The sequence below is a fragment of the Ips typographus genome, linkage group LG4 (genome assembly GCF_016097725.1).
Source record: "Ips typographus isolate SLU linkage group LG4, UJ_Ityp_2.0, whole genome shotgun sequence".
NCBI lineage: Eukaryota > Metazoa > Arthropoda > Insecta > Coleoptera > Curculionidae > Ips > Ips typographus.
The window spans coordinates 7,637,184-7,662,530 of record NC_138425.1 but is presented as its reverse complement, the minus strand read 5'-3'; the positions used below and the strand labels follow the sequence as shown (position 1 = coordinate 7,662,530).

Sequence of the window (25,347 nt, the reverse complement as noted above, 5' to 3'; positions counted from 1 at the left end):
GTATGTCCAAGATTCGATTCTCTATACAGGGATCTCGCTTCCCGTAAGAGCTACTGCAAAGGTTAAATGGGGAAAGTTTTAGAGAATTTAATAGGCAATCCAACACCGTTTTAAAAATATTTAATTTTTGCTTCCTTTTTGAATTATTTTCGAAAAACCAAAAACGACCATTTTCAAAAATGTATGCTGTATTTTCGCTAATTATAAAATTTTTTTAAAATTTGGCTTAAACATTGTTAGAGCAACTTTTTAAGGACTATCTTTCTGTGTATTTCGTTTTCAGATCTGACGTTTCGGTCTCGAGATACCATCATCAACTTCTTTTTTTCTTAAGGACGCCATTTTGTTTTTTTATCTAGTTAAAAGGAGCACATTTTTTGCATTAAAATGATGTATTACATGTTACAAAAAAAATGTACTTTTATGTTAAAAAAGCTAAAAAACAGTAATTCTTAAAATTACGTTAATGTAGTATGTAATTAACGTCCAAACTAGCTTTCAATCTAACCAAACGTTACTTAATCTTAATCAAATGTTCACCCAGGAAAAACTTGATTTCCTTACGAACCGAACAAAAAATAAATTGCCACGGTGTTTTAAAAAATACTTGTTTGAAGAAATAATCACAAAATGACAGTCAAAATGTGATCTACTTAAAAACATAGAAAACAAGAAATTTACGAACTTCAAGCAGAAAGGCTGATTATATCAGCAAAAAGCCAACTAATAACCGACCGATGATCTCATTCTTCTTCTACACGCCAATGGAAGGATATTCACATTAAACAATAACTCACGTGTGACACAATTTCTCCTGCAGACTAATAGTATATGTCCATATGGCAGTGGTACTTCCTATTTGTAGGGTAATTTCTGTGCAAGCAACAAACTGAACTGCTTCTATTTGTTAATCAGATTAATTCCATGTATAGCTATTTAATTAGTTAATGACAAACATTTGTCTTATTGTATTGATGGTAAGTTTCATAATATTTATAACCAAGACTTCTTATAATTAAATTAGAGTTCTCAAGACCTATACGTAACAAATTTGTTTATAATCTAAAACATATAAGCACAAAAACCTAAAGCTAATTATTTTCATGTATCATCTCCAAATTTTAATAACAAGAGGTGTGTTATCACAGCTATATTTATTAGCACAAAGAATACTATTCGTTCTTATAATATAATGTGTTGATACTCATATTCAATTAAGAAATCAAGAATTTAGCTTGAATCTAATTATTCTCAAACCTTAAATACCAGCTATTGATATACATTTTTAAATTTATGTATAAATAGTTTGTAATAGTTTTTACCGCCTACATCTTCATAAGACAAAATAAAATAAGAAATAAAAACTTATATTCAAAATAGATTTTCCATTTGCCATAAAACTTTCCCCTACTAGAATATTACGTCATAAACATTTATCGTCTCCTATCATCCACGGGGTTGTCAAGCACCTGAAACTAAAATCGGTGGCTTTCTTCAACATCCCAAAACCAATAAGCATTTGCATAAAACGTAAACCACAAATCGTCCATAAATTGTGTAAATCATCTGCAACAACGCTGAAACGTTTATAACATTAGCAAAAAGTAATAATAGAAGAATAGTCCGGAGTGAGCTTTCACAAATTGCAAAATAGAGCGCCCAATCTGGCAACGGCGCCACGTCAGACCTCGTCACTCGCGGGATCACATCTTTCACCGATGCTAATGCGCACCGGTCGGGGTCAGTTTGACAGGTGGGCGGGACTAGCGCAATCGCTCCTCCCAACGAGAGAGGTAGTGGGCCCATTCTGGGCGCCCGTCGAGCTGTCAATCTATGCAGTGTATGCGGCAGCGTGGTTTATTGCTCCTGATAGTTGTGTGCGTGTGCCCGCCAAAAACTTGCCGGCGCTGTCGTCGCCCAACAGGTGAATGGACGATCAAGGAGTTGTTAATGATCTTGCCTTTTTAGTTTCCCGGTTGTTTTAGTGAAAAATCTGATACGGGTAAAATCCCTAAAAATGTCACTAAAAGACAAAAAAAAAATTGTTGATAAATAAAATTAAAAACTTTGTGATGTTCTTTTCTTTTTGTTCCAATCATAACTAACACCACACAGTGAAATCATAAACTCAATTTTGAGACTTTTAAATATCTGGTATAGTGTAAAATATGTACACCCAGACTGTATAGTCAAATATCTACACATTACCATAACAAATCAGTCATAGTTCAAGTTAATGAGAAATGCCTTACTCACAGTAAGTTTAAAGAGAACTTGCCTTAACAATTTTCAAAAAATTATTTAATGTTTCTGTTGCATCTGCTGTATAACCTGCTCTAAACACAAAATAAGAAACATTTAATTTTGTCAATTAATGAAAATAATAATTGTTTTTGTAACTTTAAACTAAGTTAAGTTTAAAATAAACCTTTTGGTACTAATGGTCCTTCGAATTTGTTTACTGATTGCATAACCTTAAAAAGAAGTACAGTTGCAGTTCATAAATAGCTTTAGATACGACTAAACAAATTGATACAATCTCAATTTTTTTATTTTTTCAAATTGCATAAAAATTAAATTGTTTAATAAAAGATTTATTTTGGAAATACAAAACATGTAATAGAAAGTTAGCATCAAATTTACAGCAGTTTAACAGCAATATCAGTACAATTCCGGATTTTTTATGAAGTATGTTGTATACCTAATCCATAAATTTTAAACAGGGACTTTTTTATAGAAAGCGTTGTTTCCGAAACATTAGGATGATTCAGAATTTGTTGCACACAGTGTAGACCTATGCATTAAAAAGGAAATGCATTTTTTTACTGACACCTTTCTTACCTTTGGGACAATCCTGTATTCGGTACAATCACAACTTATAAATAATAAGTATCTTTAAAATATAGGTACCGTCGATCTAAAACTGCATGAATTCTCAATATTTCGTGTGGAATATCGTGAATAATCCTGTCAAAAGCATAATACATTTTTGTAGGACCACGCCCGAGCTGTGGTCAAAAACGTAAAATCAAAAACAAAAACATGGTGTTGAAATAATTAAGCTGGCTAATTGCACAGAAAATTTAAAAAAACAGCGGAAGACTGTGTTGAGATGGTAAATTGTTCAAAAAATGCAACAGAAAACTTACTGTCAGAGCAATATTTACACAGGCTAGAGCTCGAATCATCTAAGAAAAGGCCACAGGCGTCATCAAACGATGATGTCACGATCTCTGTACGTCTCGCTTTAAATATTGCTGCTCTCGTTACTTTCCAAGTTGTTGCAGCCAGTCAGTGGCGTGCTATTATTTTATCAGTAAAATGAAACATTTTCGTCGTTTTTAATAAAGAAAATAAAAGACAACAAGTTTTTCAAAGGAATGGAAACTCCTTCTGCTTCTTTCTTCGTAAATTGTAAGACGTTACTGACGATTTCACGGCCTTGGCTGTATATGATAACACCTTTCTTTCCAACCTTTTTGAAAGACATTTTGACAAAATAACGTTTTTTATTCATAACACTATGTGAACTTCAACTGCGACCATCAACAATACAACCAAAACACCAGACTAAAACGGAACCTAACCTAACCCCCTAAGTCTCCCTGTCCGCCACTACATTTTTTTAAACTTGGCAACACCGTTTAGAGTGCCGGCTAGTAAAAGCATATAAAAAGGTCCAAATGTCCCTGGCCGCTGCCGCATCTGTTTTAATTGTGTCCAAGTAAAAACCGTACTACGTTGCCAAGTGGCTTTTTGACCGCTTAACAATATATTTTCGGGAATATTTTAATAGGACGCCTCTGATTATATCTAATGCGACGGCAACTGTAGAAGGAGAAAGAAATAGTTTTAAAAACTGCGTCATTGATGATGCGGTGGCCTTTTCTCATCTGATTCGAGCTCTACATAGGCTGCAGGACATTCTTGCTAATATGGATTCCATATATTCAAAGAAACGTTCTGGTTTATTTTATAAATTCGCATTGTAGGTACATTATGGCAATTACTATAAACATTAGAAAAAGGCTGAAAATTAAACAACAACTGATTTTTAAATTTTCTGAAACTAGGTTATTTCGTTCTTTAAAGGATATTAAAATGACACTTAAGAAAATATGAAAATCTATACGTAACATTTTGTGACTTTTGAGAAAAAATATCTTACGGTAAAATATGAGTTTTTAAACATCAATTTATAATAGTAAAATAATATGATATATACCTATATTAATTCTTCTGATGGTGACAAGATAAACTTATATTTCCGGCTACAATTTCTTAAAATTATTTATAAAAAAATGTAGGACTCAATCGATGCGCGATGATCTGATTATAGAATATCTAGTATTCGTTGCTAACTCCAAAAGTGAAGAATGGCTTTAAAAATTCGGTCACAATACTTTATTACAGCTTCCTTTGGGGTTGTTTGCCAACATATTTTTGCCAAGTGCACTAAAAAGCTAACATTCAAGGTTTGTCGTCAAATATTCGAATAATGTGAAATTCCTATTTATGAAGCTGCAAATTAAAAATGCAATAGATTTTCACTTTTTAGATATGTTGTGCAGTACTACTTACAACAATAACCTAACCAAAATTTTATAAGTAACAAAGTTTGTCACATTGACAAATATAGTTTTCACGTGAAAAGTAACTAACTCTCAGAACGAATAGAGGTAAATATTTAGACTGTCTATACAAAAAACTATCTAGATCACCCTGGTACACAACAGCACTATTTTGTAGCGCGCGCACCTAACCAATCCATTACTTTCACCCAGTTCATGTGACCGCCTGCTCGATGACGAGTCGATTGTGTTTGTGTGTGGAATTTTGATTATATTTTTGTAAAATGCGTAACATCCAGTGTCCATACTAACGATAGTGTAACGGTAAGTAAGTTCTTTTTAGGCTACAATACAATTTCAGTACAATTTTTAACGATAAAGCTGGATTAAAGCGGGAAAAGTCGACGTGTTTACCAGCTACAAAACTAACCTCAAAGCTTGGCGTCGGCGTGCCGTAGTTTTCATACAACCAGTTTGTATACCGGGGCACATTAAAAGGTCAAACTAACTCATTAGTAAAGTTTGTTAAAAAATCTGACTATGTTGATATAGACAGGAATCTTTATAGTTTGACAACGTAGTGAGTAACATAACAGGACTGGTTTTGGAACCCTACGTTTAAATATTTCAACAATATAATAATTACGTATATTATGTCATTACGTTTAACCTGTCGACAGTAATAAGTCAATTAGAGGCGGTTAATACCTAAATCATTGGAAACCTAAGATTATATAACTTTCGTGCATTTTTGATTTTGTGTAGTAACGTTGCATATGTTTGGAAATTTGCTTTGATTGTGAGACAAAATAACAGTTTTGTATGTCATTTGTAAAATAACAAATGATTTGTCAGAAATGTAAATTGCTGCTAAAATAGTGATTGTGGTAAGTAAAAACCTATTTTTATTTCGTAGTAAGTAGTTATAATACAATTTTACGTTTAGTATGCATTTATAAGGATAGGTAAGGAAAATATACTTGATGCATTTAGTTTCTGGTAAGAAAAGTTGTTGCACTATACAGGGCTGGTCAACTTATTGATACTCCTAAGAAAAATTATTATTTTATTAAATAAGTCAAGATAGAAAAAGTTAGTTTTTTATTGGAGCTTCGAAAACACTACATGTGAGTTGAGGATCATATATCTTCTGTAGTGGATAGGAGTACAAAAGTATGAACAAACAGAGCATTAAAACCGTTTCGAAGAACTCAAGTACCAATTACGATTTCTCCACCATACAAATAACTTAATCATTTTCCGAGTCAAGAGTAAGCAGCGTTTACACGTATTAATTAGAGGTAGCTTAAGGCTAGCTCACGGTGACTTACAACCAAAACAAGCCAAGATTAAAACCTGATTGCGGCCACGTATTTGCACATATAAATGCCACCAACCAAGAAGTTTTATGTATTCTAGGTGTCCTCTGCGCATAAAGACCGATTTATTGAAGGTTTACAATTGTGGTGGTCCTCGTATGATACGTTCGGTAGCCAATTAAATGGATTTTTTCGCTCGTGAATTATTGGGCAGTTTAATTAAATTTTTCTTTTGCTGTTTTGTTTATTTTTTGTAACTGTTCTTAACTGTTTCTCTTCAGATTGCGTTAATACTGATTTAGAGTCACAGAAGAATTTTAGTGGTTACCAGTAAATTTTTTTGGTCAACGCAAGAGATGTTTTTGTATAAAAATGGTGAATTCAGTTACTTTATGAATTAAACGTATGTGATGGCAAGAATGTTGGTTGAAACATGGCAACGCCGTATAGATACCCAGCATGATGGCTGGCTGCCATCGCCCTCCTCGCATTTGACAGATTTATGGCGAGTTTTGTGTAGTCTTAATATGACTTATGGACAGGAACCGAACATAATCCAACCCGCGTAATTTAGTCTCCACGACGCTTTGCCTTTCTTTTCTAGTCAAGCCGGAATGGTTTATGGATATGGATATGACAGCTGCCGCGTTTTACGAAAATACGGCTGCCGGGATTTTTATGAAGGCGCATCGCAAATTAGGAGAGCTTTTTCGCTCATAATGGGCCGGTACACGTGACGGAAACACTGACACATGTTTTCGATCGAGCTTTCCTTTACCTTGGAAAAGCCGAAACAAAGATAATTGCCGACGACTATAAATCAATTATTGCGGCTAAGTTGGGATGACAAACTGGCCTACTAATCCGCTAATTCGAACGAGATGTTACGGCCCTTCTGTCCGCAGGGATGATGGATCCATTACTTTAGCTCGTCAAGCAAGGCTGTTCCTAGAGATGCCCACAGTATATTGCCAAATCTCCTCTTCTAAAAAAAATCTAGATATTTTTACGCTATTACCAAAAACTAACTACAATAAATTAGTAAAGACTGCGCATAACATTACAAGTCAACAATCATCAAGTTATAAACAAGCAAAAAAGTAAATTTCAGAGATCCCCAGGATAAGATCGAACAATCCGACAACATGGTTTGTCCAGTAATACTCTCAGTTCGGTAAGGTAATTATCAAGAACTTACCGACCTGGCTAATTGAGGATGATTGAGCGGACACTGGAAATATATCTGTGATGTAACTGCTTTTCTTGCCACCAAGCCATTCATCATTGTAATTATGATATAGAAAGAAAAATATTTTTGTTTCTTTCTTACCACTTTTTGTAATGTAGAAAACGTTAGTTATACAATCTACACCATCATTTTGTAAGTTTTTTGGGATCACTGAGATTATACCCTGTTTCAGATCAGTCATTAAATTTCCCCTTAATTAATACTATATTTATTGACGTACCCTCCAAGCGTCTACAGAATGTAATGTGAGAAAAAGAATGAAAATTAAAGACGTTGCCGCCTCACCATCGATACTTTTAATTAGTAGGTTTCCCCTCTAAATAAATTCGGCTCTCATCCGTCCAGTGTAACGATAAATAACGTAGAGAAAAATAAACCCGACTGTTTAATTATATTCATCAACGTAATTCCACAATAAATATTCATCTTTATGTTACGTATCCTTGGCTCTGTTTCCATTATGTTGAGTTACAATGAGAAATCCGTAATAAATACTTCAAATCTCACAATAAATCGCATCAAAACAACAAAAAGAGAGAAGAACTCCGAACACGGATTCCAAAATCACATATCAACTTTTAACCAGTGCCGTTCGTCTAATTTTCGCGGTTGTATCATATTGTTGTTAAAACTATCTCTGAGTGCATACCAAACACCTATTAGGTTGATCCATATAATTTAAGTGTGTAACATCTTTAATAAAGATTGATGGGACATTAACCAGCAATATTTGATCATCTACGACCATGGTTAAATTAAAAATTACCATAAAAATCACATAAAATTCAAGACCCAGTACTGTCGACCCGGACGGACTTGACGGGCACAAAGGTAGCTTGTCTGCCGTAAATCACCGATACGACACGGCAGTGGCTGAGCCGGTACGGCCACTTGGTTTTCATAGATTTCATATGCATGGGAATTGATATTAAGGAATTTCACTCACATCCACTTATGTTACATCGACGTATTTGTGACCGGTAGCTAGACCGATCATATAACCTAATGGAACTTGAGAGTTTAACAATCTGCGGCTCGATTCATCAGTGTCTTGCTGCACTTACCAAGAATGTTCCATAGAATGTCAAAAAGCAGTTAAATTATTTTTATAAGGAAAATCATTCAGATGATGTTTTTTCCAGGTATTGCCACTTAGAGACTTAAAATTTAGAAGTTCTTGAGAAGATGATAACTATGATCTTCCTTTGTCAAGAAGATGGATTGTCCGTTTTCTTTTTCGTCTGTTTTAAATTATAAGACGAATAATCCATTTCTTCTTCTTCTTAGAGTGCCTATCCGTTCCGGATGTTGGCTATTCGAACTTTGTTTGAAGCGCGGAATAGCTGAGTGCTTGATTGGTTATACCACGTTCTTACATTTTTCAACCGCGATACTCTCCTTCTGCCCACTCTTCTACCTCCGAATACCTTGCCTTGGAGGATCTTCTGCAAAAGGACTATCGGCTCTCATTAAACATTACATGTCCCAAATATTGTAACTTTCTAGTCTTAACAGTATTCAGGATTTCTTTTTTCTTTCCCATCCTTCTCAGCAGTTCTGTATTGGTCCAAGGTATTTGTTGGAAGAGGGCTTCGTAGGCATCCACGATTCGACCCAATAAAAAAGGATTTGGTTTATACTGATTATCATGAACTTGTTGCTGTTCATTTCTAGATTATATTGTCGACTATATGATGTATAACACTGTCCATTAGGAGTGTAAGTAAACTAGGTTGTCTTCATAAAAAACGGTATCATTCTTATGTTCAATCGTTCTCCATTTAGCAGGATTTCTCTTCAATACCTTGCAGAGCTTTTCTGAAGATGTATTCCATCAGGAACAGATTGAAAATTACAGGACATAGTATGCATCCCTTACATCTCGTAATCGTTGTATCTCCTCTATTGTCTCTCTGCCTACCCTGACACAAGCCATCTGATTCCAGTAAAGATTTCTGATGATTTTGAGGTCCCATCCAGGCCAGCTTTTGGCAGAACTTCCATCATTTGCGTATGCCGCACTTGATTAAACAGCACCTGTATCAAAAAAAGAGCCTCTCTAGTTCCTACAGCCCTTCTAAAGCCAAATGGAGTCTCAGATATCTGTTCTTTACATAGTCTAATATTCTACTGTGAATTATCTTCGTGAATATCTTTAGTAGATGGCTCATCAAGCTTACTGTTCAAAACTCACTTCGTAGCATTAGGCATTTGGGGAGGATAACAAATTCAGATTTCAGCCACTCCGTGAGTAGTTTTGTATAATTCGGTTACTACAAGTTACTGTAGAGAGAGTATAGATGTTTAACGGTCCTATGCAGGGTCATTTTGAAGATTTAAGTTCAGAGTGTGATTTTCTTACATTTAGATTGAGAGAGTTGATATTATTTCGCATTGCCAGAAACCTTCTGACAATTGTACCAGATACAAAGAAATTTTAAGACAGTTTTCCAATAAATAGTTAATCTCACGTAACTCCTCTAACCTTTTGGATCTATTATAGAATCGAAGCAATTCTCTGTTGTATTGGGTGTCATAAATATATTGAATGATTCGATTGTAATAAGCCTTACTGAACCTTTGGTATGAAATACGTTAGGAAGTGGAATCAATCGCGAGTGAACCAAGGTGTAACCCGTATATAGAAAGAGAACACGAAGCATGATGTAAATTGAAAATGTAAAGTTATGTGACCGCGGCAAAAGGTAAATTTTCCATAATCCCGGCTGGTTCGAGCGATATATCTTGATTTTATGGGATGGTGAGGAATGGCGGCGGTGACGTAAATCAATCTGCACGAATTAACGGACTCGCACAGTCGGTAAAACAGCGAACTGCAACGGTAAAGCACAGACGGTTCGGAGTTGATTAAAGAACGGCGCGATGTTGCTGTTGCTGTAAATCACGCTTAAGTTTAATTAAAAAATTGATATTTATGCGCCGTTGCCTTATAAATTAATATCTGATATTTCCTCTTTTTTTGAGCCTACTTGACAGATAATGTTCTACCGTTTTTGGTTCATGTTTCAAACTGCTAGTCGACTTTTACTTAAAATTACCAAAAATCGACGACAAAACCAGATAGAAGTGATAATGAATTTACAAGCTTGTGGTGGATCAGTCAGAAGGGGTGACGGTCTGATAATAGCCATCTTACATCGATCGGAACATTTGTATTGCCCTCGTAAACAGTCTATACTGTTTACAGTTAAATAAATAAAAGGGCTGCTTTGCGTGTCATTAAATTTTATATCTTGCTATATGAGCTTCCAATAAAAACCATATAAACTGGTTCAATAAGTGGCATTCAAGTTCTGCAGGAAAAAGTTGATGTCTCGATTCTATTTTACGTTCGTATTTTTTGTTATTCAGTTGCATGAGTAATTTTTAGTAATAGTTCCATTGGAAAATATGAAAATACGTTCCAATATTTCTTGAAGTGGCATTTAGGTAGCATCTTGGATCAAAGCCATCAGTAACCTTTTCTTCTGTTTGATTCTAGCATTTTCAGAGGCAATACTAAAGTGAATTTTAATCAAACAGTTTTGAATGCGTTCTTATTTTGTGTGTATGATCCTGATTCAAATTGAAATCGTGTTAAAAGTGTAGTTGTCAAAGAAATTATGATGCCTAGAAATTTGCTGCACTTTTGTATCTCTGTTCTTATAAAGCTAAAATAACTTTTTCTTGGGGTAATTGTTAAAAAAAAGTGAACAAGACCCCTTACTAAAATCGTATTCTTCTCCAACATCCCCGTGTTACGATACAGAGTATGTCTCCCGTCGTTGTTATGTTTAATCGATGCTTTTCTGCGCGCCCTGTCTTACGCGGCCGACTATTACGCATCTTAATGGGCCTGCTTGGACAGAAAACCGCGCAGGGGCGGCTCGTCTTTTTCCCCTTTCTTTTAAATCTCTCTTTGGTTTCCTTTATCATTTTCCTTCATATAGTAACCCTACAGAATACATATAAGAAAGTTACATGCCTGATCATGATAATCATTAGGAATCATTCAATTTAGAACATAAAATTGAACTCTCGCAAAAAAAAAACAAAGTGTTACACTGGATTTTATGTAACATTGTCTATTGTCTCACCCCTTGTTGTTTTACCCTCCGATAAATGCCTCTTAAGTTCATGTACCCCCTTTCCACGACGATTTAACTGTTACACTCGAGTCTATTAGTGGTGATGGTGACACCAATTTCACCCTCTTTAGGCGGCTCTTTCTTCGAGTATTATATGATAATTTTCTTAATGCAGGCTTTGCTTTTACGCCTTGACGTTAATTGTGGATGTAAATTAGCATCCTAATGTGAAACATCAAAATGTGAGAGAACAAAACGTGAAAACTCTTTTTATTGATCTAATCCGGAGGTCTTGTAAGCGGTAGTAGTAAGTTTTAATAAAATTTCAAATCAGTCATTAACACCTTACAATATTTGATCAGTACAAATACTTTGGAATGTCATATGCTACCGTACTAAATCAGAAAGGGCCAAGGGCAACGCTTTTGCATCCTTTCTGATAACAACCGATGAGTGGACAACGAGAGGTTTAAGGTAGAGTTAGCGTTGGGGATGCCATCATAAATTTCGTTGATAGCACAGATAAAGGGCTGTAAATTTTCAAATATCTTTTATGTTTGGTCGGTCCCTTAGGGTTTATTGATAGAAGATGGTTTGCGAAAAGTGAAGATCGTTTGATATATGGTTAAAATAGTAACTTGATGGAAAGACATTCTTTTAAATTTTATGTTACTACCGTTCTCTTTGTGGAATTCAATTAATCAATGATTTATCTGCTATCTGAAGAGAAGGTACTCGCCAATTCATATATCCCACGCTTTGGAAAGTTATGGTCATTGTCTAAAAGTTAATTCTCTGAAGATATCACGCCTAGTCACGCAATGCTTACATCAAAACTTTTGACGCGAATGTATCCGATTAACGGGTTGAGTTATTTTTTCTTTTCATCGATTTATTGATCAATACGGTTTCAATACTTGTTTCAGCTTAAGTAATGATAGAATACGAGGAAGATACACATTTTTGTTTAAAATGCCATGGCACAGTATTAGGCTTGGAAAATTACGTAAACCATCGAAAAACTGACTGTGGTAAAACCCTAGTGAAACAAGGTATGAAAATATGTGACAAAAAAAATGAATTTTCTAACTCATCATTTTCCAGATACACTACCTCACTCTAAAGAGATAAGTCTTAAAGCGGATGATTTTTTCTCATCGCTGGAATTACGGAGTAGCTCCAAAAAACCAGAGCAGTCAACTTCAGGTATTCCATCATTTCTCATACATATATCATCTATTAGTAACATTACCAAAATATAGGGAAGAACTTCAGTGGAATCTTAACTAGAAGCAAAATCACTGCTGCTATTCAAGCCACTTCCGGCAAAGACGGACAGGAACAACAATCAAAATCTGGAAAAAACGTTTGGATAGGTTGGAACTTCATCACATCGAAATAAACAAAATAATTTAACAAACACATCACTTAGGTGGAAATCAAATTAAGGACTTGGGATCAGGTGACAACCAATCTAAACTTATCACTGCTGTAGCCAATCTAGAACGCAGAAAAGAAGGCACCCAATCCCCACCTAGAATTGGTCAGTCATATGTGTTACTCTTGTTTTAATCATCTAACTGTTTGTTTTTCTGGAATAGTTTATGATGACTCAGATGAAGATTCTGAAGAGTATGACTACGAAGATGATGAATCGTCAGAAGAAGATTACGCCCCACCTAGAAATTTTACAGGTGGTAAATGGAAACCCAGCTCACCAGTTCAATGGGGAAGTCGAACTGGTGAACGGGAATGGAACGTTCCACCTGCAAGTTTTACTGGTAGTACCACAACTAAACACAAATAATTTACAACAAATACATATTTTTGATATCAGGTGGTAAATGGAAGCCAAAAAGACCACCATCTCCTTCATACACGAAGGGCAAATGGAAACCACAAGAAGATGACGGACAACCGCACGTCGGAGGCAAATACCCCCCACCAGGTCATACCAAGGGTAAATGGAGACCTGTCGAAGACGACCCTCTTCATACAGGAGGAAAATATCCACCTCCTGGACACACTAGAGGAAAATGGAGACCCGGTGAAGATGAAAATAGTTCATCAACTGGTGGTAAAAATCCCCCTCCCGGATACACCAAAGGAAAATGGAGACCTGGTGAATATGAGACGCAAACACCCTCAGGAGGAAAATACCCTCCTCCAGGCCATACTAAAGGAAAATGGAGACCTGTGGAAGATGACATGCAACCGTCCACAAGCGGTAAAGTTCCACCTCCAAGCCACACGAAAGGGAAATGGAAACCTACTGAAATCTATAGTAGTTTGTACCCCGCAGGTAAATCTGTATTTTCTTGCCTTGATTTGTATTAACATTGTACACATAACAGAAGGAGGTAAAAGCAATTCTGGAAATCCTAAAGGAAAGTGGAAACCTTCTGGAGATGAGTCTCAGCCTATTTCAAGTAAAAGTGGGTCTCCTGAACCAGGACATATAAAATTGAAAGCTGCAAAAACTGAAGTAGAGCGATTACCGCCAAACTCTATTAAAGGTAAACTTTTTTAATTATTTCTAATCTGTTCATGCATATTCTTGGAATCTTCAGGCAAAATGAAAATGAAGGAAAAAGAAACCTTAACTCATAAAACTGCTGTGAAAGGTAAACTCTTACGAACTTAAAAGTGTCATAACTGTTTCACATCTTTTCCATCATTTTAGGAAAAATAGCTTCAAAAACCCAGTCTGCAAGATTAAAAGGTAAAACTATTCCCTTATTAGAAAATTATTATAAGTTAAATAAACCATTCCAGGAAAAACCCAATCTTCTGCATCAAAATTGGTAGGTGCTAAACGCACAACTACAAAACCTGTTAAATCCAAATCTAAAACTGCTACTGCACATGTTACAAATAGCAGTCAATACAAACTAATAGAAAATCCTTCTTCCAGGTAGTACAAAATTGGTGTTACTGACATTTTTATCCATGCTGTGTTTTTCAGAAAATGTTCTGATACTCTCCAATATTGGTGCGGGCCATGCAACAGAAAACTTGCTTCAAAAATAGTTTATGAAAGACACCTTAAGTCAGAACTTCATTTTAAAAGATTCAAATCTGAAGGGGAATTTGATGAAGGTGTATTAGTAAAGAAAATTAAACTAGACCCTTCAAATTCTGAAAATTTGTTGGAACCTGTTGTTGTTAAAATTGAAGAAAATGAGTTTCTTAATCAAAAGCCTCTGTCCACAAAACAAATTTTACAACCCCAGACAGATAAAAAGAAACGCAATAGGAGAAAAGTTTTTGAGACTTGCATTGTTTGTAGATCCAAAGTGAACAAACTTTTAATGGGGAAGCATTTAATTTCCCACTATCACTGTCGTAAAGGCAATATCAACTCTGAAGAGTCCAAACAGCTTGTTTTAGAGAATATTTTTAGTGTAATCCTGGAAAGTCCTTTTCAGTGCAGTGTCTGCAAGTTTTACTGCAACACTCATGAGCAATTTCTGGATCATTGGAAGTCCCAATTTCATCAACAGAATGATCAAAACTATTCAGGATATTACTTCTGTGCCTTTTGCAAGCACCGTACTGACAAATCCATAGATATGCTGCAGCATTTAAGTTCCTTTGAACATTTGGAAGTGGTTTCTGTTATTAATCGATCTGTGCCTATTAATATAAAGAAAATCAGTGAAATAAGTTGCTTATCTTGCAAAGCGACTTTTGGGTTAAATATTCAACTATTGAATCATTGTAGAAAATCCGGCCATGATCATTCCAATGTTAACATCTATAACGAAGATGACTATACTTGTAAAGAATGTCACAAGACTTTTGGTAAAGCACTGTCATTACAGAGACATTTACGAAAAAAACACTCTCAAGGGTACTTTTTCTGTGGGATATGTAATCTTAATTTTAAAAGTTCATGGGAAGCTGAAACGCATCGAAGAAGCATGCCACATAGGTAAATATGATATCAATATTATCAGTTTGTGTGTAAATATTGTGGTTGTTGTATAGATATGCTACTTTGGAGAAAAAGCTTCCTGAAGGTGGTAGCCTTAGAAGAACATGCGAGTATTGCAAGGAGAGCTTTAACAACTTTCTGCTTTTAAAAGAACACTTAAAGTGTAAACATCCAGAACACAAAATTAGGTAGCAAACCAAGAATGAATGAAAGTGCATTTGCTGATAGAACTATTTCTTTAGATGTCCGTACTGTGGGAAAAACTTCATAATATCTCAAGAATTAGGAAATCATTTAAAAAATAAATCTTGTAAATTTCCGGAAAACGAATCCGAAGATGATCCTCGTAAACCTCATAAGTGTTTGCAGTGCTGTTTTTCTTCGGACTCGCTATCAGAACTGTGGTTTCACGTTGCATTGCACGGTGAAGCTTTAATAACTGATTCGATTGAAGAAGAAGGTAAAAATTTCATACCTAATAAACTAAAGGTAATTGAATTTTTGTTGTAGACCACAAGAAAAAGATGAAATCTGTTGCAAAATACAAATGTCCTGTATGTGAGAAGTTTTTTTCAAAATATTCTTTACAAGCGCATTTGAGATTTCATACTGGAGAAAGGTGAGTTTGTTAGATATTTTTGAATCTTTTTATTGATATTTTTATTTCCAGACCGTTTGTTTGTAAAACTTGCAACGCCAGCTTTGCCAGGAAAAACAATCTGCTCTATCACGAGAAAAGCCATGAGCGCAAACGATCCATTGCAAGGAAAGAGTCTAAAGATGGGAAGTCGTTTTTGTGTTCAACATGCGGAGCTGGTTTTAATCGCAAGTAAGATGTTTATTTGTCTAAACGTATAATATAATGACATTTATTAAGTTTAAACACTGAACACAATAATAATGTAGGCGTAAAATGGGAGTAAAGGTAAAAATGATTTTAATGAGAAGAACTAAACATTTCAATAAAATGGTCAGTAATGGAAACTAACCCAGTCAAAAGTGGTAAACCCGTCCACACACATTGAAAAGAATCGATAAATTTACGATAATGACCAAATTTCCAAGAGACAGTTATTAGTGACGTTGAATTGTATTTTTTCAAGGATGACCAACCCATAAAGCTTCTTGTTTATGATCTCATCAAGTTTCATTGGTCGATTCGATGAAAGTCTTCGAATACTTTTCGGATTATTTTCGTTTATGAGGACGAATGATTAAAGAAACATTAGTTTTGATGTGTCAGGTGAGAGGTGGATACACGTTTACAGATAATGTAACGCGGCTTATCTTTGTATGAGTCAGTGCCCTTAAGTGCATTCGCATATTAACTTGGTGGCTCGGTAATAAAATGCTCAGATTTATGATACGTCCAGCCGATTGCCATAATATATTACAAGTTTTAAATTGACATTAAATGGCAGTTTTTTTTATTGATACATTTGCAACGTGTGCGATAAGACGTAATTCGCTGCGATATTTTTCCAAGCAAAACTGCATTAAATGCGGTGCCCATTCTATGATTCCAATTGGCAATTTAATCGAAGCAGGAAGAAGCCGATAAATCAGAACATTAACCATCAATACCTAGAACAATATTACGATGGCGAAATAAATCACGATCGTTTATTAAAAGTTATTAAAAGCAGAACTACAATGGCCACGCATCCGCAACAAAACAAGATGTTAAAGATATGCCGACTGAAAAATTCCCATTTCAGCTCGAGAGATGGTGGCCTCTAACTAAGATATATCCCTAATGAGAAAGAAATATAATAACAGATATAAATAGCCTTTAGATACTGTTTCATTTACAATAAATTCGCTTGGCGCGTTATTACTGCAGGTGAGGTGAGCTCGCGAAATAGGGACTGTTTTCGCTGTTTCTGGCGGAATTGAATTTTCAGCAGAAAATTCACGTGGAATTTTCAACCAGAAAAAAACACGGTTGCAATATAAGTTTTTTTAAATATCAGATAAGATTTGTTAACTACATAAGCAGTTTATGTGTTGATCGCAACTTTAGGACATGTAACTAATGAGTTGATTTTGTTTCAGTTCTCTGTTTCATCTGCATCTTCTAATTTCTTCATAGAATCAACAAACCTTTTGTTTGTTTTTTTCTTTTCTTTTGGTTGTTCTTCTTTATTTTCTTTTTCAAGTGCTTATTGGTTTATAATTCAATGGTTGTATTGGAAAACCCGCGCGAAAACCATGTTCTTAAGTTTGCTTTCCGGGTTCTCTCTTGCCATAGCTTATTAACGAGCTGGTATTTGTTGTTCGCATAATAAGGCCCATATGTTCAAGTTTTCTTCTTTTTATAGTGATTATCATTTTCCTTCCGTTGTTCATTCTTCCCAGTACAGACTCATTATAGACACTTTGTCCACCCATAAGATCTTCAGAATTGCCTCTGTCAATGTCCATGACTCTAGTTCGTAGAAGAGTGTCGAGAATTGATGTTTAAGTTTAAATTGTGCCTTTTAGAAAAGTTTTGACAATTTTATAAAGGTTTGTCTTACTTTTGCTATTCTGCCATTAATAAAATACTCTTACAATCAAACTCTAAAATTAATGCGTTTTTCTATACTTTCAATTTACATTCACAAACGTTAGTAAAACCCCTTTCGTAAATACGTTGTGTAATCTTAAGGCGACTCTGTCCCTACATGGAAAACTTTCCTAATTTATATCATAAACTGCGGGGGTACTTTGAGAACGAGATGGAGGGAAGAGACCTAAACAGACATTTGCTCAGCGCATTATCTCATAATTCCCGGTTTTCGTATTTAAGTTACCGGACCCGACGAGTGATATATAGATGCCGCCACTGGGCTAATGTGTGCTTAAGATATTTGCCGCCAGATGGGCCGGCGGTTGCCTTTCCAAATTTATGAACGTGTTGTTGGTGCTACCCTTACACAATTCCAGAGTTGCTAAACGATGTCATATCATATATTAACACAAATTTTAAATAATTTCCGATATGTTCAAATTTAGGTTTCTAGGATTAGCACCAATTTAGTTGAAGATGAAATGAAATGAAATTTTAGTGTCCGGTGTTTTACATTTAAAGCAAAGAGTGCCATCATTTTTTCCCAAAATAATTTGTCCCAATATAATCGCTTTTAAAATAAAATGATCCAAAGAGGGTTGATTCCTAGAATAATTGTTTCCAACATATTTTAGTCTAAATTAATTAAGTCAAAATTTGTAAGTAACATTTGCTGCATAATTAGTATATTAGTTACTTGACAAGTTTTTTTAATGCCGATTTTTCAGGTTTGTTATTCTTCTATCTTTCTTTTTCTTACTGTTTATTTGTAGCGTTATTTTTATCTTATTCGGTTGGGTACGTATTGATGAAGATACCATGCATAATCTACCATCATAATACCTCAATTTTCTTGTTGTATGTATAATTTGTTTTCCAAGTATATAATAATAAATATAATCATAATCATAATAAATTAGCTTTAACAAAAAAAAACACTCTCTTTTGACTCTACTGTCGCGAATTTGCATTTTCATATTTTTCACTAGTAAAAAGTAAACGAAAAATTACATAAACCTAACCTATTTTGTTTTACAGAAAATGTAGGACAAAATTAGGTTAGAATCGTCCGTTTATTTGCCTATTTTCAAATCTATTTGATTAAGAAAATAGTTCTAAGTACATGTAAATTATAAGTGAGAACTCTATTGACTAATATTGCTCTTCTTCTGTGTCGTAGCTGATTGCTTTATTCGTAAAATGCAGTAAAAACTACGTTGTCCTACGTAAATAAGAAATCGGCGTGTTTAATTACGTATGTTGTTAGTACTGGTATTTAAACTCTAAACTCTTACTACTGACATAGATTGTTGTCAGATTTGTCACTGTTATAGATTTGCAATAGCACAGTAAAATGCATCCTGTTTTCGTCTTCAGAAAATTTAATTTTTCTAACTACCTTGGCAACGTGGCAAAAAATTTTCAAAAAATATACAGGGCTCGGGATTCAAAAAGATGGCATGCAGACTTTTGTCACATATCCTATATGAATGAACGTGAACTGTTTGGCTTTGTGTAATGTAATGTATAATTTACTACTATTTTAGGAAAAATATCTTACCGGCTCATAATTTAAAAGATTTGGTTGATGGGTGTGTGTATAATAAACAGTAAATCACTGCTGGAACGTCTCATAAGTCAGAGTTATCTATTCCAGGCAACCCACCCTGTAAAAACTCTTTTAATCCCCTGTCATAAACGAAGAATTATTGAAGCAGCAGGGCCACAGTCACGGCTCTCCGACCTCGCGATTGATGCCCTTGATGGTAACGTTTGATTCGTCTACATAAATAAGGGCCATACAATATACGAAAGACAGATTTATTAAGCTCTGCTCGTCCAATTTTTGAGGATAACGCCCATAAAAGAAAATTATCTGGTAGTCTTTCTGGCAGCTTGAACTCCGGAACGACTGATTCATGTTCAGTAATCTCTTCACTGTTTTGTACAGTTGGCTTCACATTGGGACATTCAAACATTTTTTGATTGCCTGACCGCTGAGAGTGGTTAAAAATTAAACAAAAAAGTTAAAACCGCTACTCCGCCGAGAAAACCCCTGTGATAATATAAATTTAACTGATTTATGAGCGAAAGACTTAATGAAACGTCACAAAACACGCAAAATTCCAAAATTTATGTAGTTATAAATATTGAAGTTATTGAAAGTTATTACACCTGCAATGCACTAGAATTGGCAAGTCCAGCCGTTGACAACGCGTTTGGGGGCATTTTAGTTTAACTAGAAATGTAGCAGAAATTATAGAAAATGGGAAAATTTGGGAAGTGACCACTATCTAGTCCCTTTTACCGTTATAATATATTATTTGAGGATGGCGTAACTCACGTTCGATATCCAAAAACAATGCAGGCAAAGCGGCTTTAAATTATTTTAATACCTTTTGGACAAAAGCTGAATATGTGCTAAAAGGGCTATAAATTTAGTCAAGAATGATATTGTGCTTATGATTAAGTAGCTTAGAACTCGCCTGCTAAAAGTCCCCTATATATCTAGTAGATCCTAAGCCTAAGTAATTAACAATATTTTTTAATTAAATTCCTTATTTCAGATTATTAAATTGTTCACAGTTGTTTTGTATGAGATACAATACTTTGTACTATAGCAGTCTCTGCTAAATCGTGCATTAGACTATTTAATATTAAACCGTTAATTATCGTTTTAAATCTATGGCATTTTAAGACAGAAACGCGCTCTCCAAGTACTTTTCGACCCCAATATTTCACCTGACCGCACTCCTCTAATTACTCGCCGTTTACGACGAAATATGAGCCGTAAATAACGGCGCAAATGCTCACTGTCCGATTTATGTCCCTTTACCGCTGCACCACTTCACCGACTGGCCCACAAACAACACTTTTTAGGCACTAATTGTTAACACCACGCTATATATTACAGGTTAAACATGTCCCCTGACTAGCGAAACGACTCTCCTAAAACGAAATGGATTTCAAATTGCTGAATTGCGGACTGATATTACTACCTTTGTATTTTTATTAGACTCGCTCTTTCTGGTAGTAAAGAGCAGTTTTTTTTATTTCGCTCTAACCCCAAACAGTGGTGGATAGTGAGGGAAGAGGAGGTATCAAACGTTGATGAACATCGCTTTAATTAAAAACGAAAAGGGCTTCACCGATCGATAAAAGCATATAAATATCTGTCCCCCTATCGACCAATAAGTCTTCGCCTTTCGAAATTCCAGCCCATCCGAACCGTTACGACGGTATTCCAACAATGGACCATCAATCGCCCTGGGTACGTCCTCCGTACCACACCTGCAGTACCATGATGGGCGCGCCATCTCGCGAACAGCGATGCCAATCTCAGTTTTTCAGTCGGCCCGGCGAAAATGCGATTTATTGGCCGGCACCGTGCCGTAGGGGTCTAAATTGTAAATTCCGCGAACGGATCTTGAAATGGTCCATGATGAATGATCAGCACCGATAAAAAATGAGACGGGTTTATTCCGACCTGTCAATGATCCATTTCTGATAGGCATGCTTCCCAATATAAGGTTCCAAAAACTGAGTTTTTAAAACATTGACGAAATCTGGTTTAGCTAAGCATATGTCTGGAAATATCTAGGAGCTAACACCAACAGCTAATGTAACCTGAAAAAAAAATGTTATCAAAGATCGATCAACGATCAGTCTAGAGCTCAGAACTCGAATGGTCAGATGTTACGTTTTCTCTGTCTTGCTCTATGGATGTGAAATCTGGACAATGAACCTGCAAACAGAGAAAAGTATAATATAAATTACTCTTTAAATACCTTGTCAAGTACACGGTAAAAAATCAGTGGAAAGACTTCAGAACTCATGGCTAAAAAATCTGAGGAGAGGTTTTGACCGCTTATCCTTGAAGTCTTCCGTCCTACAGTTACGAAAGCTACAATTGCCATTTGAATCGCCAACCTTGGAAACGAGATGGTGCGATAAGAAGAAGAAGAAACATATGTCATCTTTCCTACATGTTTAAAAGCTAAAATTAGTATAGTTACCTTTTTTCACTCAACTAAATGTACTGCACAGCAGCTGTGGTGTTTTTGTACTTTCTGCAAAATTTCATAATTCCAGATTCACTCTCCAACAACACATGCTCACCCACGGAGGCAAACTGTGCAGATGTCCAGAAGTGGGATGTTTCTTCATAGCCAGAAAAATGAGTGAGCTTCATGAACACTTCAAAACTCATAGCTCGGAGAAGAACTTTGCCTGTGATTTATGTTCGTATAAAGGAAAGACCAAAAAACAACTGAAGGTGTAAGTAGTAATTTTTAACGTAATACTTTACTTCATTGAATCGGTGATCAATCGATAATTTCTCTGAGAAACGCGAAATTTCACCGGGTTACGAAATCTCATCAAATTTCGATTACATTACGAATATTCAATTTATCTTCAAATATTGACCATGAAGTCAGCAAGCAAAAATGGAAACGGAACCAAATATCTCTCAACAACTTTGTCATCCATCGTCCACAATTTGAAAGTTGTATATGATGGACACGTTTACTAAATTCTTCGTGATGAATTATGAACTAATCTAACGTAAGTTAAATACTATAGAATTTAAAAAGTAATTAGACTGAACAAACATGGAACAACCCTATACCAAAACCTTGTTGAAGATACTCTTTAAACCAGATTCGTGATACTAGCCAATCAAGGAGTGTTTGCTCTTGGAGGAAAGTTGTTAACTTTTAACGTAAGGATGCGCTTCTGTAACGGTGCGCAGTAATATTGGTTACATTTTAGCATTTTAGACACAAATTTCCATATAAATCTTAGGAGTAGTACACATATAGTTCGGTCCCAGGGTATAAATTAGGCGGGCAACACTTGTTCGGGCGGATACGTTCGAATTAATTGACGTTCGGTGAGTCTGGGCCGTGTAATTAGACGGTTATCGGAGACGAAATCTCCTGCCCGGTCTTGTCTCCGCGTCAAGACTGGACTTTATTGTCACGTTCGCGAACGAATAGTTCGGACTTTATCGGAATTTACACTTTTTATAAGGAAATCTGTACTCGTTAGGGATTGCTTAAAAGAGAAATTAACCAGGGTCGGCTCGGCTTCTCCAGGTCTAAAATGGTAACTCATTCCAGGCACATGACCAACCACGAGGACGATAACAAACGGTACGGATGCAGCATCTGTTTCTTTACTTGCAAGACAGCCGCACATTTAAGAAGACATGTGAGAATTCACACTGGGGCTAAACCATTCAAGTGTCCGTATTGTGCTTATAATTGCAACAATATGGTTTGTAGCTGACTGAGTTTCAATTAGTAATTAGTTATCAAATCTGGTCAACATTACAGGAAAACCTACGTCGACATATCCTTTCCACAACAAAACACCCAGGAAAATCAGTATACGAATGCAGATTCTGTAAACCGGCCAAAAACTATCATACCAACCATGCTAAAGAATTCAGGAATCACCTAATTGTGCACCATGAAGAAGAATTTGGTAACGGTAAAGACCCAACCACATACATTGCCGGGATTTACGAAGCTCAAGAAGATAGCACCTGCTTAATTGATGTGGACAACTTAGATGATCTTCCGGAAGCCAACGAGACGTACGAAGCAAGCATAGAATTTTGTTTCTTGTTTTACATTTGCATTTTTAGCATCCTCACAACCAAAACTGAACAAAAGTTGAATTCCAACAAGGATCCGGTAGTTACACAGTTAGTCCAGCCCTCTGAATTGGCCAGCACGGATCAAACGCTGGATCAAATGTTGCCCATGTTTATAATTCCTAAAGATGATCAGGTTAATGTGGAAATTGGTGCCGGTGCCGACACTTGGAATTTGATAGGACGATACGACGTGGAAGAGTCTGGTGCTCTGGTACCTTTCCAGAGTGGAGAAGACGATGAATTGTTTGAGGAACATTTTTAAAATTTTTGCCAAAGTTGAATAAATAAATTGCATGACGATTTTCTTTGTCCAGAATAGTAATTCTTTCAGGTACATTGCTTTTTGTGCTTTTATAGTATATTAGCAAATGGAGTTGGTTGATTGGCGGATTTTTGAACAGATTGGCTACAATGCTGCAGTTCCATTGCTACCAAAAAAACTTCCAGCTTTTCTCTTAATACAGTTTCTAGGAAATTCTTGTTTTAAGTTGTCTTTTCTATTGATAGTGATGTAAATATTTCCTGTCACCATCATGTACGACTCCTCATTGTATAAACCGACAAACAAATAATAATGGTTTGATAAATATACCCATTTTAGGAAGATTTTCATTAAATTGTTTGTTAAACTGAGTTGACACGTTCTATTAAAATTATCTTAGGATAGTGGCTTAATGCGATAAAAACAATTATCTAGATACATCGACCGCACGTCCTTAATGCTACACAATAAGTCTTTGCCGCCATATATACTTGTAACGTATCTCATTAAAATTATCGACGAAGACCGCGAGTAGTATTGAAAAGAAAATGAAACCCATAAATTGTGGTCGTCCGTCAGGTGGCGTGTCAGTCTGCCATCCATCAACCGATCTCAAGATGGCGTCCCGAGCCCCTAAATCATCGCAACCCGCAATCATTCGCCATAAATAGCGGTCTACTTCGTTTGTTCGTTTCGTTCTCCGTTTCTCATCAATGCTGATTGATTTTTTTGATTAGCGAACACCGTGCAGGGGCGCGTCCATAATTTTCAGCTGACGGGTAATTAAATTTACAGTCGCAGATAAATCAGGGCCGATCCGATACGAGTCTAACAACTGATGGGCGATGTTCGACTGATTGCCATTTTATTAAGAATTTGTTATATAAGTCTAGGGATGTATTAGCTACACAACATGACATAAAACGGAACGACATGCCAAAAAAAAGAACAGATGGAAACCAATAAAATCCCATCAAAGGAATATACTCGCTTATTTAATGTGACGGTCTTCCCGAAGAATGTTAATAATTTAGTGTAATAATATTCCACGTCAGATTATTAATGTAGCAGTTCTAAAGATTTAACATTATTTATTTCTTTGACATTAATCAGACGTCATGAATCGTTAATTTATTGTCTTTGTGAACGGTCCTAGTCGCCAGACCGTCAGCTTCGGTGTCTTTTACCTGGGTAGCAGGATACCGCATATATGAACTGGACAACCTATTAATTTTAATGATTGCTAAAAGACACATTGCAAATCTTACTGAATTCCTATGCAGCCAATAAATTCCAAATAAATCTCAATAGTTGCTCTCTTGAAATAAAACTAATTTCACAACTTCTGATGATGGTGTTCGATTATTAACAGAAACGTGCCTTGACTTTTTATCCGCCATTTTGTTATGCGGTAACATATGAGCACATTAGTACTAGTCACGAATAAAAGGTAGGCCGTGGAGCGAATGATTGACAGAACAAGTGAACGCTGGAATAACAATCGACGAATGGGGCTCGGACATCCCAGCGGGCCGGATATTTATGTGGCGAGCAAGATGGCCCCCCGTTGCCAGATGGATGAGATTTTGGGTGAAGGAGTGTTATGACTAAATTTTGGGTATAAGATTAAGATGCGCTAGCTGATTTATAATACCGGTATTGTGGAGGAAATAATGTTCGATGGTACGATAATCAAATTGATTAA

The 25,347-nt window shown here is 35.7% G+C and overlaps 1 protein-coding gene across 2 annotated transcripts; it reads left to right on the top strand.

The window, feature by feature from the left end:
- The first annotated feature begins 4,554 nt into the window (after nt 1-4,554).
- On the top strand, nt 4,555-23,682 carry LOC145728230 (uncharacterized). 2 transcript variants are annotated; one of them, XM_081978302.1, is made up of 20 exons: nt 4,576-4,895; nt 12,154-12,279; nt 12,332-12,433; nt 12,490-12,603; nt 12,660-12,770; nt 12,829-13,008; nt 13,065-13,529; nt 13,582-13,743; nt 13,798-13,851; nt 13,911-13,949; nt 14,003-14,141; nt 14,193-15,161; nt 15,218-15,352; nt 15,407-15,624; nt 15,675-15,783; nt 15,835-15,993; nt 21,808-21,993; nt 22,839-22,995; nt 23,055-23,317; nt 23,369-23,682. In XM_081978302.1, exons 2-20 carry the CDS (start codon nt 12,162-12,164, stop codon nt 23,640-23,642), a joined length of 3,954 nt encoding a protein of 1,317 aa, XP_081834428.1. In that variant the 5' UTR covers nt 4,576-4,895; nt 12,154-12,161; the 3' UTR covers nt 23,643-23,682. The 2 variants fall into 2 exon arrangements, with proteins under 2 accessions (XP_081834427.1, XP_081834428.1); XM_081978301.1 differs by having other exon boundaries at nt 4,555-4,895; nt 23,055-23,682.
- The last annotated feature ends 1,665 nt before the right edge of the window (nt 23,683-25,347 follow it).